General features: G+C 54.1%; 1 protein-coding gene across 1 annotated transcript; it reads left to right on the top strand.

Moving 5' to 3' along the window:
• Positions 1-370: 370 nt before the first annotated feature.
• Positions 371-4,323, top strand: med7 (mediator complex subunit 7). The gene is made up of 2 exons (XM_038796189.1): positions 371-455; positions 2,202-4,323. The coding sequence occupies exon 2, from the start codon at positions 2,222-2,224 to the stop codon at positions 2,909-2,911; it is 690 nt and encodes a 229-aa protein (XP_038652117.1). The 5' UTR covers positions 371-455; positions 2,202-2,221; the 3' UTR covers positions 2,912-4,323.
• The last annotated feature ends 10,487 nt before the right edge of the window (positions 4,324-14,810 follow it).

Below are 14,810 nucleotides of genomic sequence, written 5' to 3'. Positions count from 1 at the left end.
GTCACTGTCTGTGTGGGGTCTGCACGTTCTCCCCGTGTGTGCGTGGGTTTCCTCCGGGTGCTCCGGTTTCCTCCCACAGTCCAAAGACGGACAGATTAGGTGGATTGGCCATGCTAAAATGCCCCTTAGTGTCCAAAGGGGTTGGGTTACGGGTATGGGGCGGAGGTGAGGATTTAAGTGGGGTGCTCTTTCCAAGGGCCGGTGCAGACTCGATGGGCCGAATGGCCTCCTCCTGCACTGTAGATTCTGTAAATTCTCTGTGCCTTTAAGAGCTTTATGTCAGCAAGTGCGCATGCCCGTCAGGGTGGCCACGCCCCTTACAGTGTGGGCGGGGTATATGATGTCACTGTGATTGGCGGTGCAGCTGTCCAATGGGACTGTGCACCCGGCCGCCAATCAGCCCGCTGCCGGCCAATAGGAGGGAAGGGAATGTGCAGCTGGGTTTCGGCGGCGCGGTGAGTAGGCGAGGCCGGGGCTGCGGCTCTGGGCCCGGGGCCTGGGCCCTTCTCCCCGGGCTTCCCGTTCTTGTTTTCCGGTCCCAGCCCGGGAGACTCTCCCGCAGGCCAGAGATCAGTGCGGCGGGAAAATCATCCCTAACAACATGGGGATTAATCCCGCTCTCTGTCTGAGGAGGGAGGGGGGTAATACCCCTCCTGTCTGAGGAGGAGGGGGAGGTAATACCCCTCCCCCTGTCTGAGGAGGAGGGGGTAATACCCCTCCTGTCTGAGGTGGAAGGGGGGGGGGGTAATACCTCACCTGTCTGAGGAGGAAGGGGGGTAATACCCCCCTGTCTGAGGAGGGAGGGGGGAATACCCCCCCTGTCTGAGGAGGAAGGGGGGGGGGGGTAATACCCCACCTGTCTGAGGAGGAGGGGGTAATACCCCCCGTCTGAGGTGGAGGGGGTAATACCCCCCCTGTCTGAGGAGGAGGGGTAATACCCCCCCTGTCTGAGGAGGAGGGGGTAATACCCCCCTGTCTGAGGAGGAAGGGGTTTAATCCCCCCCCCCTGTTTGAGGAGGAGGAGGTAAACCCCCCCTGTCTGAGGAGGGAGGGGGTAATACCCCCCCTGTCTGAGGAGGGAGGGGGTAATACCCCCCCCCCCCCGTCTGAGGAGGGGGTAATGCCCCCATGTCTGAGGAGGAGGGGTAATAACCCCCCCCCCCCCCCCCCCCGTCTGAGGAAGAGGGGGGGGTAATAACTCTTTCCCCCCCCCCCCCCCCGCCCCAGAATTAAAGGAGTGCGGAATCTCTAAAGAGTTGTGAGGCTGGAGGAGAGACCGAGATTGGGAGGACCGGGGCTCAGGGGGATTTTGAAAGCAAGAACAAAAATGTTAATACCGAGGGCTGGTGGTCCAGGTGCCAGTGTAGGTCAGCGAGAGCAAGAGGGTGATATGTGAACCAGACTTTGGTCTGAGTTATGACACAGGCGGCAAAGTTTTAGAAGATCCTCAGTTTATGGAGACTGCAAATTGGGAGTGTGGCCAGGAGTGAATTAAAATAGTTCAGTCTGGAGGTAACAAAGTCATGGATGCAGGAGCCAGTTGGATTTTAATGAGAATCTGATAACTTCACATGTACAGAGCAGCTTTTTATATCCAATTATTTTTATTAATCAAAATTCTCAAGCTGCCAGTCAGATTTAAACTTTGGGTTGTGCGGCTTAGTCTGATTATTGTTATTTTTGTTCCACGTCAGCCGGACTGACCCTCTCCAGTAACCCGGCAAGTCACTCAGTTCAAAGCCGCTACACGAGAATAACGAGCCACACAGCACGGCAGAGGTTCAGGAAAAAAGCCCAGCGCATCGATGTGCCTTTATAGGGTGCCTAAAATGACTCTCAGCACTTCATAGAAGAGATGATCAGAGACAATTTGACACCGAATCGGTTCAGGAGATATTAGAACAGCAAGAGAGAGATTTTAAGGAATGTCTTAAAGGAGGAAGAGAGGTTGAGGAAGGGAATTCTCAAGTTCAGGACAGGTATGGCTGCCAGTGAAAGTTGGAGTTGCACAAACGGCCAGAATTGGAGTGCAGAGATCTTTTAGGGATGGAGTAGGTTACAGAAATAGTCGAGGGGTAATGCCAAGGAGAAACTTAAAAGTGATGATCAGAATTTAAAAATTGAAACTGTGAAACGGCCGCCTGGCTTAGAGTAAGCAATAAAAAAACAGCTTTGAGCTCATTCCGTTCTCTTTCTTGCAGTTCCACTTGAATTGAGCGCAATGGGTGAGCCGCAGCAGGTGAGTGCGTTGCCCCTGCCTCCGGCGCAGTACTACAAGGAGTACACAGACGACAATGTCCGTAAAGGCTTTGCCCCTAAGCCCCCGCCTCCCATCAGGGATAGCTACACCATGTTTGGCAACCAGTTCCAGTGTGATGATTTGATCATCCGCCCTTTGGAAGGCCAGGGCATCGAGAGGCTGCACCCCTCCCAGTTCGATCACAAGAAGGAGCTGAAGAAGCTCAACATGTCCATTCTGGTGAATTTTCTGGACCTCCTGGACATCTTGATCAAAAGCCCCGGGAGCATCAAACGGGAGGAGAAACTGGAGGATCTCAAACTGCTGTTTGTTCACATGCATCACCTGATCAACGAGTACCGTCCTCACCAGGCCAGGGAGACCCTGCGCGTCATGATGGAGGTGCAGAAGAGGCAGCGGCTGGAGACGGCTGAACGGTTCCAGAAGCACCTGGACCGGGTGGTGGAGCTGATCCAGAGCAGCCTGACCTCGCTGCCCGATGACCTGCCCGAGGCTGGGGGCCTTCTGGCCAATGTGAAGGCCGAGCCCATGGACGTAGATGAGCAAGCCCCCTGTGGGCAGGCGGAAACTGAGGTGGACACTTTGTTGAAGAATGAGCAAGTTAGTGATAAAGATGCAGCCATGTGCGCCATCATTGATGATATGACATAGACATGGCCTGACTTGTAAATACATCAGACTGCTTCAAAAGAGGCTGACGTTGATGGAGCTGATAGGATTTCAGTATAGTTGCTCGGGGGCATGAGAAATTGTCATTCTAGCCCCTCCCCTTCAACGATAGAGTAGAAGTATAGACTGCGGACTGTGTCTGGAGTGGCCTGAGTGAGCAGCGGAACTGTTGGTGCCAATAATTTCAGCAATGATTTTGCACAGATGTGTGTTGACTTAAAGAATTTGCTTTAATCCTTTTACAATCTTGGGCATTCCACGTCCCCTCAGTGAGCTACTTCTGGAATGTTACATCCTGGTTTTCCTTGTTTCCATGCCACCAGAGATGGTTGTCCCGCTCTCATTCTCCACTCCCACCTTTCTCAGACCCCACACTGAGAGGTGTTGAGGAGTCACGTCCAGGGGTTAGTGTTTCCTGGTTTGTATTTGCATCTCGATTTGGTTACTGAGTATCAAACACTGAACATCGCGCTCCCACCAGCTACGTATCACATGGGAGGCATGTGGAGCGACCAACGGAGCCGGTGATGCTTCGGATTTGACAAGACAAAACCCATATGTCCTCATCCTCCTCTGCTAACCTTGCCACAGCACCCACATCCCACCTACAATTCCCGCCCTTCCCAGTGGATCACTTTCCTTGTTAGAGGTCCTATGGCTTCCTGTGACCATTGCAATGAGAGCCTGTTCACAGCTCTCCCGCTTTGTGGTATTTCCGATACGAAAAGTGAGCTGAACCGAGCACCTGAAGGTAGGGAAACGGGAGACCAGTCTGCAGCGCAGTGTGCTCCATCTCTTCGTTGGGAATTGAGGTGACCTTTACGCCACAAGAAAGTCAGTTGATCCTTTGCCCCTGCAGACGGTGAGCTTGCTTACTCGCTGAAAGTGATTGCTGTGTTCACCTGTTTTAAAGTCGTGCCCCACGAGCACAGCCACCGGACACTGGAGTCTGATTCCCGAGTGGGTGCAGGTTTGCAGGGCCCCCCATTGGCAAACTGGATGGGGAACGTAGTTTGAGATTAGGATGCGGACGATTCAAACAAAAGTCCAAATTCAGGTTCTTGGAAAAAATCCTTTGGCTTGGTAAGCATGAGATTTGCACCGCCATTAACAGTAATGGTAATGCTGGGGTTTATCAAATGCTGGAATTTGGTACTTCACTGTATCCTTTAAGGAAGCAATTTTATCTCCAAATAAAGGCAATGTTGTCCGTTATTCTCTGAAATCCAACCCCCCCCCCCCCCAATCTAATCTTCAATCTTCCTCCTGGCAAGTAATATTGCAGCAAGTGTGTTAAATATGTTTTGTAGTTCATTAAAATTGCATTCTGATTCAACAGTGAGTGCTTCTGATTGCAATTTGGCCGTGAGGCAAATAAAGCACAGATTGATTTAGCTCTTTCCTTTGCTGACTGCTCTATCTGTTTGCATTGCCCTCTGATGGCCAGAACAATGTTTCATCCAATAGACAATGGGTGGAATTTACCGGGGCACTGGTTTCCCGGCAACTCCTGTTGACAATGGCAGTTTCGGTTGATCCCGCTGGCGAGCCGCCACCGTGGCTGAAAAGCTCGCGGTGGGTTGGTCAGTAAGTCCGGTCCAATGTGGACTCTGAGGGACCAATCTTTTATCACTCTGATGGCAGAGGGAATGCTGCATTATTGGAAGGTCAGCACTAAGGGAGTGCTGCACTGTCAGAGGGTCAGGACTGAGGGAGTGCAGCACTGTCAGAGGGTCAGCACTAAGGGAGTGCCGCACTGTCAGAGGGTCAGTACTGAGGGAGTGCTGCACTGTCAGAGGGCTCAGTACTGAGGGAGTGCTGCACTGTCAGGGTCAGTACTGAGGGAGTGCTGCACTGTCAGAGGGCTCAGTACTGACGGAGTGCTGCACTTTTGGAGGGTCAGTACTGAGGGAGTGCTGTACTGTCTGAGGGTCAGTGCTGAGGGAGTGCTGCACTGTTGGATGGTCAGCGCTGAGGGAGTGCTGCACTGTCAGAGGGGCAGTACTGAGGGAGTGCTGCACTGTTGGAGGGTCAGTACTGAGGGAGTGCTGCACTGTCGGAGGGGAGCACTGAGGGAGTGCTGCACTGTCGGAGGGGAGTGCTGCACTGTCTGAGGGTCAGTACTGAGGGAGTGCTGCACTGTCGGAGGGTCAGTGCTGAGGGAGTGCTGCACTGTCAGAGGGTCAGTGCTGAGGGAAGGCTGCACTGTCAGAGGGTCAGTACTGAGGGAGTGCTGCACTGTCAGAGGGTCAGTGCTGAGGGAGTGCTGCACTGTCAGAGGGGCAGTACTGAGGCTGCACTGTCAGAGGGTCAGTACTGAGGGAGTGCTGCACTGTCAGAGGGTCAGCACTAAGGGAGTGCCGCACTGTCAGAGGGTCAGTACTAAGGGAGTGCTGCACTGTCAGAGGGTCAGTACTGAGGGAGTGCTGCACTGTCAGAGGGTCAGTACTGAGGGAGTGCTGCACTGTCAGAGGTACAGGACTGAGGGAGTGCTGCACTGTCAGAGCGTCAGTACTGAGGGAGTGCTGCACTGTCAGGGGGTCAGGACTGAGGGAGTGCTGCACTGTCAGAGGGTCAGTACTGAGGGAGTGCTGCACTGTCGGAGGGTCAGTACTGAGGGAGTGCTGCACTGTCAGAGGGTCAGTACTGAGGGAGTGCTGCACTGTCAGAGGGTCAGTACTGAGGGAGTGCTGCACTGTTAGAGGGTCAGTACTGAGGGAGTGCTGCACTGTCAGGGGGTCGGTACTGAGGGAGTGCTGCACTGTCAGAGGGTCAGTACTGAGGGAGTGCTGCACTGTCAGAGGGTCAGTACTGAGGGAGTGCTGCACTGTCAGAGGGTCAGTACTGAGGGAGTGCTGCACTGTCAGGGGGTCGGTACTGAGGGAGTGCTGCACTGTCAGAGGGTCAGTACTGAGGGAGTGCTGCACTGTCAGAGGGTCAGTACTGAGGGAGTGCTGCACTGTCAGAGGTGTCATATATCAGACGACCAGTCCGCTCTCTCCGGTGAAAGGAAAACAATTCAAGCAAATTGTTTGAGAACAGAAAGGGATTTACCCTGGCCTGTGTTTATCACACAGTAATAATCTTTATTAGTGTCATAAGTATGCTTACATTTACACTGCAATGAAGTTAATGTGAAAATCTGCTAGTCGCCACATTCCGGCGCCTGTTTGGGTACATGGAGGAAGAATTCAGAATGTCCAATTCACCTGACAGCATGTCTTTCGGGACTTGTGGGAGGTAACCGGAGCACCCGGAGGAAACCCACGCAGACACGGGGAGAACGTGCAGACTCCACGCAGGCAGTGACCCAGTGGGGAATCGAACCTGGGACCTTGGTGTTGTGATGCAACAGTGCTACCCATTGTGCTACTGTGCTGCCCACCAAACATCATTCAAATGAATTATCTGAAAAAATACTGTTTTGTCGCACCTGTTGCAAGCCTCAAAATATGTCCCAGTGGGTTTAGTCGGCAATTAGCTCATTTTGAATTTAGTCACGCTTAATGTATGTGGAAATAGACTGCTGTGTTTCTCAGATTATAACATTGGCGACGCTTCAAATCCTCCGCATTAACTGAGCCCTCGGGACAATCCTGGTTCACCAATACCGCTTTGGCAAATGCACATCTGGACTTGAAGGAGGAGAGTAGGATATGTGAATTATCCAGTTACTGCTGCTGGGAGATAGGTTGTGGTATTAGATCAGCCGTATTCTTACTGACAGGCATACAGGCTGAATGCTGTACATTTGCTCATATGTTTTATGTCCACTTCCTGTCTCGTGGCCATGGAGTGCAAAGTCTGATACATACAGGATATTACTTTTTCCCCCAGTGCACCTTGTTGAATGTTTGCAAAATGAGACTCTTGGCGATGGGCTTCTAACTTTGTTTAGGTTTTTTGTTTTAAAAGAAAGTGTCTTATTTGCAGGTATCTTTAAAAAAAACATCAGTGTTTGGATGGTGAAATTCCCCTCTGATCTGCTCAAACGATTTGAAGAGTATCTTGCTGAAACAGCTGGTCAACCCATATTCAGACCATTTCTTAAATCCCTTTCCACGCATGGAGGGCATGAAGTGTTTTTATAGGCCCAATAGTGATCCAAGCCGAGATTGAGCCGGGTAAATCAAATCATTTCTGAATTTCTTTCCAAATATTGATGGTCAATCGCGTCCATTCGCTCGTTCTGCAGTCCCTTCTATTATTCCCCATAAATGGCGTTGCGGTTAATGGGAGTTGCTATGAAAGTTTCTCTTAGTTCAGCCATTGATTTTCTACTCTGTGTTAACCAAGCTGTCATGGGTTTTAGCTGAGCCGCGCAAAGTAGAATTTTAAATTTGGGCGTGCTAAACCTCCTTCCGACTTCGTAAGCTGTAGGTCGCGATTCAGCGACTTGAGTTAAAGTCTGCTGAATGGGGCGCCGAGAGACATCTGACTATTCAACTGCACTTTCCCGTTTTTAGAGGTATCGGTGCCATTTAGACCAGCTGGCACAATATTCCCCCACCCGACCTAGGAGAGGTGCCCTCCCCCGGCCCAATCCCCGGCAATGCCAAACTGGCACCTTGGTACTACCAGCCTGGCACCACGGCAGTACCCCTGACAGCCTGGCAGTGCCACCCAGGCACTCTGGCAGTGTATCTTGGTGAATATCGTGGAGTGATCTAATTAAAGTATGGTGGTGGGTTTATGTTGGGGGTGGCCGGAGCTACGCTCAGCAGCCATTAGATTGATCACATCATCTGGTCCCAACAGACAGCTTCCAACTCTTCACAGTTCCAAGCCCTAACTTGGGAGCCTGATTTACATTCATTCATAAGGCTTTGCATAAGTTGAATGGGTCCATCTAGTGCCCAACAAACAACCCTGTTTAAGTGGTTATAAACCGTTTATAAAATGACACGACTGTGATGATCTGAGCAGCGTCACCCTTCCTCCTGCCACTGCCTGCACTGTCACTCACTGGGGCAGATCACAGCAAAACACTGAAAGTCTCCATGTGCGGTAACACGCAGCTTTTAAAAATTCCCATCCTTGTTTTCAAATCACTCCGCGGCCTCTCCTTCCTTAATCTCTGTATCTTCCTCCTGTCCCTCATCCAGAACTTCCTCCTGTTCCACATCCGGACTTTCCTCCTGTCCCTCATCCGGAACTTCCTCCTGTCCCTCATCCGGACCTTCCTCCTGTTCCACATCCAGAACTTCCTCCTGTCCCACATCCTGAACTTCCCCCTGTCCCACATCCGGACCTTCCTCCTGTCCCACATCCTGAACTTCCCCCTGTCCCACATCCGGAACTTCCTCCTGTTCCACATCCAGATCTTCTTCCTGTCCCACATCCGGAACATCCTCCTGTTCCACATCCGGCGACGAGGGGATTTTCACAGTAACTTCATCGCAGTGTTAATGTAAGCATACTTGTGACAATAAAGATTTTTTTTTTTCTAAATAATTTTTATTCAAGTTTTTTAATAACAAATTTTCTCCCCGCAATTTAAAACAAACAAGGCGTGTTTCCACGCCAAAACAAAACAAGAAAAGAACTGTTTCCCCCCCCCCAAAATAAATAATAACAAATAGCAATACACGGAAGAAGAAAATAACATAACAAACCCACCGCCACAAAACCCCCCCCCCAACCATCACCAAACCCCCCCCCCCCCCCCCCCGCCCCAGTTTGCTGCACTCTCTACCCCTTCGCCAGGAAATCGAGAAAGGGCTGCCTCCGTCGAAAGAACCCCTGTACCGACCCCCACAGAGCAAATTTCATCCTCTCCAACTTGAGGAACCCAGCCATGTCGTTGACCCAGGTCTCCGAACTCGGGGGCCGCGTATCCCTCCACTGTAACAGAATCCTGCACCGGGCTACTAGAAACGCAAAGGCCAGAATGCCGGCCTCTCTCGCCTCCTGCACTCCCGGCTCCGAAGCTACCCCAAAGATCGCGAGCCCCCAGCCCGGCCTGACCCTAGACCCAACCACTTCCGACAAAATCCCCGCCACCCCCTTCCAAAACCCCACCAGAGCCGGACATGCCCAAAACATATGGGTGTGGTTTGCCGGGCCACCCGAACACCTCCCACACCTGTCTTCCCCTCTGAAAAACCGGCTCATCCTTGCCCCCGTCATGTGAGCCCTGTGCAGCACTTTCAGCTGAATTAGGCTGAGCCGTGCGCAAGAGGAGGAAGAATTCACCCTTTCCAGGGCGTCCGACCACGTCCCATCCTCAATCTCTACCCCTAGCTCTTCCTCCCATTTCGCTTTGAGCTCATCTACTGAGGCCTCTTCATCCTCCTGCATCAGTTGGTAGATAGCCGAGATCTTCCCTTCCCCGACCCACGTCCCCGAAAGCACCCTGTCCTGCACTCCCCTTGGCGGCAGCCGCGGAATCTCCTCCACCTGCCTCTTAACAAAGTCCCTGACCTGCATATACCTAAAAGCGTTCCCAGGGGGGAGGTTCCACTTCCCCACCAGAGTCGCGAACTTCCCATCCAAGAAGAGGTCCCCAAACTGTCTGATGCCTGCCCTGTGCCAACTCCCAAATCCCCCACCCGTTCTCCCTGGTGCAAAACGGTGATTGCCCTGTATCGGGGCCCAAACTGAGGCCTTCACTTCCCCCCTATGTCGCCTCCACTGTCCCCAGATTTTGAGCGACGCAACCACCACCGGACTCGTGGAGTACTTTGCAGGGGGGAGTGGAAGTGGGGCCGTTACTAAGGCCTCCAGACTCGTACCCGCACAGGATGCCACTTCCAGTCTCTTCCATGCGTCACCCTCCCCTTCCGTCACCCACCTGCAAATCATCGCCACGTTCGACACCCAATAATATCCACACAGGTTGGGCAGCGCCAGGCCCCCTACCTCCCTTCTTCGCTCCAAAAATACCCTCCTTACTCTCGGGGCCTTCCGCGCCCACACAAACCCCAGAATCGACTTATTCACCCTTCTAGAAAAAGCCTTCGGGATCAACATGGGGAGACACTGGAAAAGAAACAAAAACCTCGGGAGCACCGTCATCTTAACCAACTGGACCCTGCCCGCCAATGAGAGCGGCACGCATCCCACCTCCTGAACTCCTCCTCCATCTGCCCCACCAGCCTCAAAAAGTTAAGCCTATGCATAGCCCCCCAGGTCCTAGCCACGTGGACCCCAAGATACCTAAAGCTCCCCTCAGCCCTCCTCAACGGGAGTTCCCCTATCTCCCTCTCCTGACCCCCCGGGTGCAGGACAAACAGCTCGCTTTTCCCCACATTTAGCTTATATCCCGAAAAGCCCCCAAACTCCTCAAGTGTACTCAGCACCTCCGGCATCCCCTCAGCCGGGTCCACAACATACAGCAGCAGATCATCTGCATACAGTGACAACCGGTGCTCCCCTCCCCCCCCCCCCCCCACCCCCCCCCCCCCCCCCGCACAATCCCCCTCCAACCCTTCGAGTCCCTCATGGCCATGGCCAGGGGCTCAATTGTTAACGCGAAGAGCAGGGGAGACAAGGGACACCCCTGACACGTCCCTCTGGAAAGCCGAAAGTCCTCTTACCTCCTCCCATTTGTCACCACACTCGCCACTGGGGAGCTGTACAGCAACCTCACCCAGCTAATGAACCCCTCACCAAACCCAAATCTCCACAACACCTCCCACAGGTAACTCCACTCCACCCTATCAAAAGCTTTCTCCGCATCCATGGACGCCACTATTTCTGAATCCCCAGCCACCGGCGCCATCATCATAACATTCAGGAGCCTCCGCACGTTGGCATTCAATTGTCTCCCCTTTACAAACCCCGTTTGGTCCTCATAAATCACCGTCGGGACCACATCCTCCATCCTCCTGGACAGCACCTTTGCCAACAACTTGACATCTACGTTAAGGAGCGAGATCAGCCTATAAGACCCACACTGAAGGGGGTCCTTGTCCCGCTTCAGGAGCAAAGAGATAAGTGCCCTGGACATCGTCGGGGGCGAAGCCCCCCCCCCACCCCCCCCGCCCATCCCCCCCCCTGCCCCCCCCCCCCCCTACCCCCCCTCCCTGGCCTCATTTAGGGTCCTCACCAGCAGCGGGCCCAGCAAATCTGAAAATTTCTTATAAAATTCCACCGGGAACCCGTCAGGCCCCGGCGCTTTCCCTGTCTGCATACTTCCCAACGCCTCCACCAGCTCCTCCAACTCAATTGGGGCCCCCAAACCCTCCACCCGCTCGTCCCCTACTCTTGGGAACTCCAGCTTATCCAAAAAGCGGTCCATCCCGCCTGCTTCCCTGGGGGGTACCGCCCGATATAGCCCCTCATAAAAGGATCTGAACGCCCCATTGATGTCCTTTCCACCCCGCACTAAGTTCCCACCTGCATCCGTGGCTCCCCCAATTTCTCTAGCTGCCTCCCGCTTCCGGAGATGGTGAGCCAACATCCGGCTTGCCTTCTCCCCGTACTCATACACCGCCCCCTGCATCCTCCTCCACTGCGCCTCCGCCTTACGGCTGGTTAAAATGTCAAACTCCGCCCGGAGACGGCGCCGCTCCCTCAGAAGCCCCTCCTCCAGGGTGTCTGCATATCTCCTATCCACCCTGACCATCTCCTCCACCAGCCTCTCCCTCTCGACCCTCTCCCCCCTCGCCCTGTGCGCCCGAATAGATATCAGCTCCCCTCTAACTACTGCCTTTAGCGCTTCCCAAACCATCCCAACCTGCACCTCCCCGTTGTCATTGGTTTCCAGATACCCCTACGGATCCGCCCGCACACTTCCTCCTCTGCCAAAAGCCCCACATCCAACCTCCACAGCGGGCGCTGATCCTTCCCCTCCCCCAGCTCCAGGTCCACCAAATGTGGAGCGTGGTCAGATATGACTATCGCCGAATACTCCGCACCCACCACTCTCGGGATCAACGCCCTGCTAAGCACGAAAAAGTCAATCCGGGAGTACACATTATGAACATGGGAGAAAAAGGAGAACTCCCTACCCCCAGGCTTCAAAAACCTCCAAGGGTCCACCCCTCCCATCTGATCCATGAACCCCCTCAGCACCGAGGCCGCTGCCGGCCTCCTGCCCGTCCTAGTCTTCGAGCGGTCCAGAGCTGGATCCAGCACCGTGTTGAAGTCCCCATCTAGAATCAATCCCCCTGTCTCCAGGTCCGGGATCCGGCCCAGCATTTGCCCCATGAAGCCCGCGTCATCCCAGTTGGGGGCATAAACATTAACCAAGACCACCCGCTCCCCTGAAGTCTCCCACTCACCATCACATATCGACCTGCACTATCCGCCACCACTTACCCACCAAAATTGCCACCCCACGGTTCTTTGTATCAAGCCCCGAGTGAAACACCTGTCCCACCCAACTCTTTCTTAGCCTCACCTGATCCGTAACCCTGAGGTGCGTCTCCTGGAGCATAGCCACATCCGCTCCCAGCCCCCTCAAGTGAGCCAAGACCCGGGATCGCTTCACCGGACCATTCAGGCCCCTCACATTCCATGTGACCAACCGAACCCGAAGGGCCATCCCCTTCCCTCTATGCCGATCAGCCATAGCCCTTCCTCAACCCACCACGTGCCCGGGGAACCCCCCCAAGCCTGCTCCCCACGGTGGCAAACCCCCCTCCCAAACCCCCCTTCACCATCCATTCTCTCACAGTCCCTGCAGCAACAACCCGGCACCCCCCCCCCCCCCCCCCCCCCCCCAAGCTAGGGCCCCCCACTAGCTGCATTACCCCCAACATTATACTTCCGTGAGTCAGCTGACTTCTGCTGACCCCGGCTATTCCCGCCATAACCACGACCCCCCCCGGATGCAACACAGCCGCCAATCCCTTCCTCCCAGCGCCGGCCCCGCCCCCAATTCCTCCGGCGCGGGAAGAAATCCCGCGCTTCCAACCCGAGCCCCGACCCAACACGCGGGTGAAAGACAGACACATGACCCATCGGGACCCCAAACTACTCCCCAACCCACCAGTGGAAAAAGCAAAAAAAACACCACAGTAAATAACCAACAGCCCCAAAGAAACCCCGAAAGAACCCAAATAACCATAACTCAAATAGCAAAAACGGCGAAAACAAACAGGAAACAACCATCAGCAAACACAGCAACTATGGGCGAAAGGATACCCAAGAGGACAAAGCCTCCAAGCAAAGTACATTTCCCCCCAGCCCCCCAGTCCTCAGTCCGAATCCAAGTTCTCAGCCTGGACAAAAGCCCAGGCCTCCTCCGGAGAGTCAAAATAGAGCTGGCGGTCCCAGAGGCGAGCCGGCTGTAGAAGGCCAAACTTCACCCCCTTCCTGTGGAGCATTCCCTTCGCTCGATTGAAGCCAGCCCTTCTCCTCGCCACCTCCGCGCTCCAGTCCTGAAAAATCTGAATGTCCGTATTCTCCCACCTGCTGCTCTCCTTCTTCGCCCACCTCAACACGCACTCCCGGTCAACCAAGCGGTGAAAACGGACCAGCACCACCCTGGGCGGTTCGTTCGGCCTGGGCTTCCGCTGCAGCACTCGATGGGCGCCTTCCAGCTCCTGGGGACCATGAAACGACCCCGCACCCATCAGCGAGTTTAACATTAGGACCACATAGGCCGCCAAATCCGAACCTTCCAGCCCCTCCGAGAGGCCCAAAATCCGTAGATTCTTCCGGCGGGAGCGGTTCTCCATCTCCTCCATCCTCGCCTGCCATTTCTTGTGCAGTGCCTCGTGCGACTCCACTTTCACTGCCAGGCCCAAAAGCTCATCCTCATTCTCCGAGGCCTTGTGCCGCAGCTCCCGAATCTCCACGGCCTGTGCCGTCTGAGTCGCCATCAGTTTGTCCAGTGAGGCCTTAAACAGCTCCAAAATCTCGGCTTTGAGCTCCTTGAAGGAGCGCTGAAGCAGCTCCTGCTGCTCCCGCGCCCACTGCTGGCACGCTGCTGCTGCTTCCCCGCCCGCCGCCATCTTGCCTTTTCTGCCTCTCGCCGTTCTCGGAGGTAAAACCGATGTTTGGACCGCTCCACTGCGAGTCCAGTCCATCCACCGGCTGCTGGCCACACTGGCTGTGTTTCCCCGCGGGGAAAAGTCGAAACAACGCCGTTGCGGGCTCTTTCCAAAAAAAACGGGAGCTGCCGAACGTGCAGCTTAGCTCCGCATTGCCACCACCGGAAGTCGATAAAGATTATTATTAAACATATGCTCTCACTTGCCGTGGACAGGGACATACTGAATGCCAGATTCAGTCATAACCCGGCTTTGCAGTCGATGATGTAACCTGACTCAAAGGAGCTTGATGTGACTTGTGAAAGGTTACAAATTCTTGGCTAAATTCTGCCACCTGCTGACCATCTGAATTGTTTCATTAAAATAGAAAGAATTAGCATTTCTGATATCCCCCAAATGCCTTAGAGCCAATGAAGTACGTCCAAAATGGAGTCACTGTTGTAACGTAAAAAACCAGCGAGCTCTCGCAAAAGGCAATGATAGAATCCATAACATCCCCACAGTGCAGAAGGAGGCCATTCGGCCTGTCGAGTCTGCGCCAACCCTCTGAAAGAGCACCCTAACTAGATCCACTTCCCCGCCCTATCCCTGTAACCCCACCTAGCCCCCAAGGGGCAATTTTCTCATGGCCAATCCACCTAACCTGCACATCTTTGGACCAGAATGACCAACGCAGTTAAGAGATTTGGAAAAGAGGGCAAACGAGAAAGTGCGACAGCGGACTGGTCAAGAGGCGCCTGTTGGACAATGTGATGGAGAGATAACTGTGACGGGGCGTCTCCTTTTCCCCCTGGATGTATGCCCCTGCCAGAGTGGCTGTAGAGTGGACACCAGCGGGTGGAAGAAGTCAGGGCCAACAGGAGAAGACCTGCTCAGGGGACGGGAGACTATTCAGCCCATCAGGCCCCTGCTAGCCCCTTGAAAATGCTATTGAATTA

This window comes from Scyliorhinus canicula, chromosome 4 (genome assembly GCF_902713615.1).
Source record: "Scyliorhinus canicula chromosome 4, sScyCan1.1, whole genome shotgun sequence".
NCBI classification, from domain to species: Eukaryota; Metazoa; Chordata; class Chondrichthyes; order Carcharhiniformes; family Scyliorhinidae; genus Scyliorhinus; species Scyliorhinus canicula.
The sequence above is the reverse complement of the archived record's forward strand: the minus strand, read 5'-3'. Positions and strand labels throughout refer to the sequence as shown.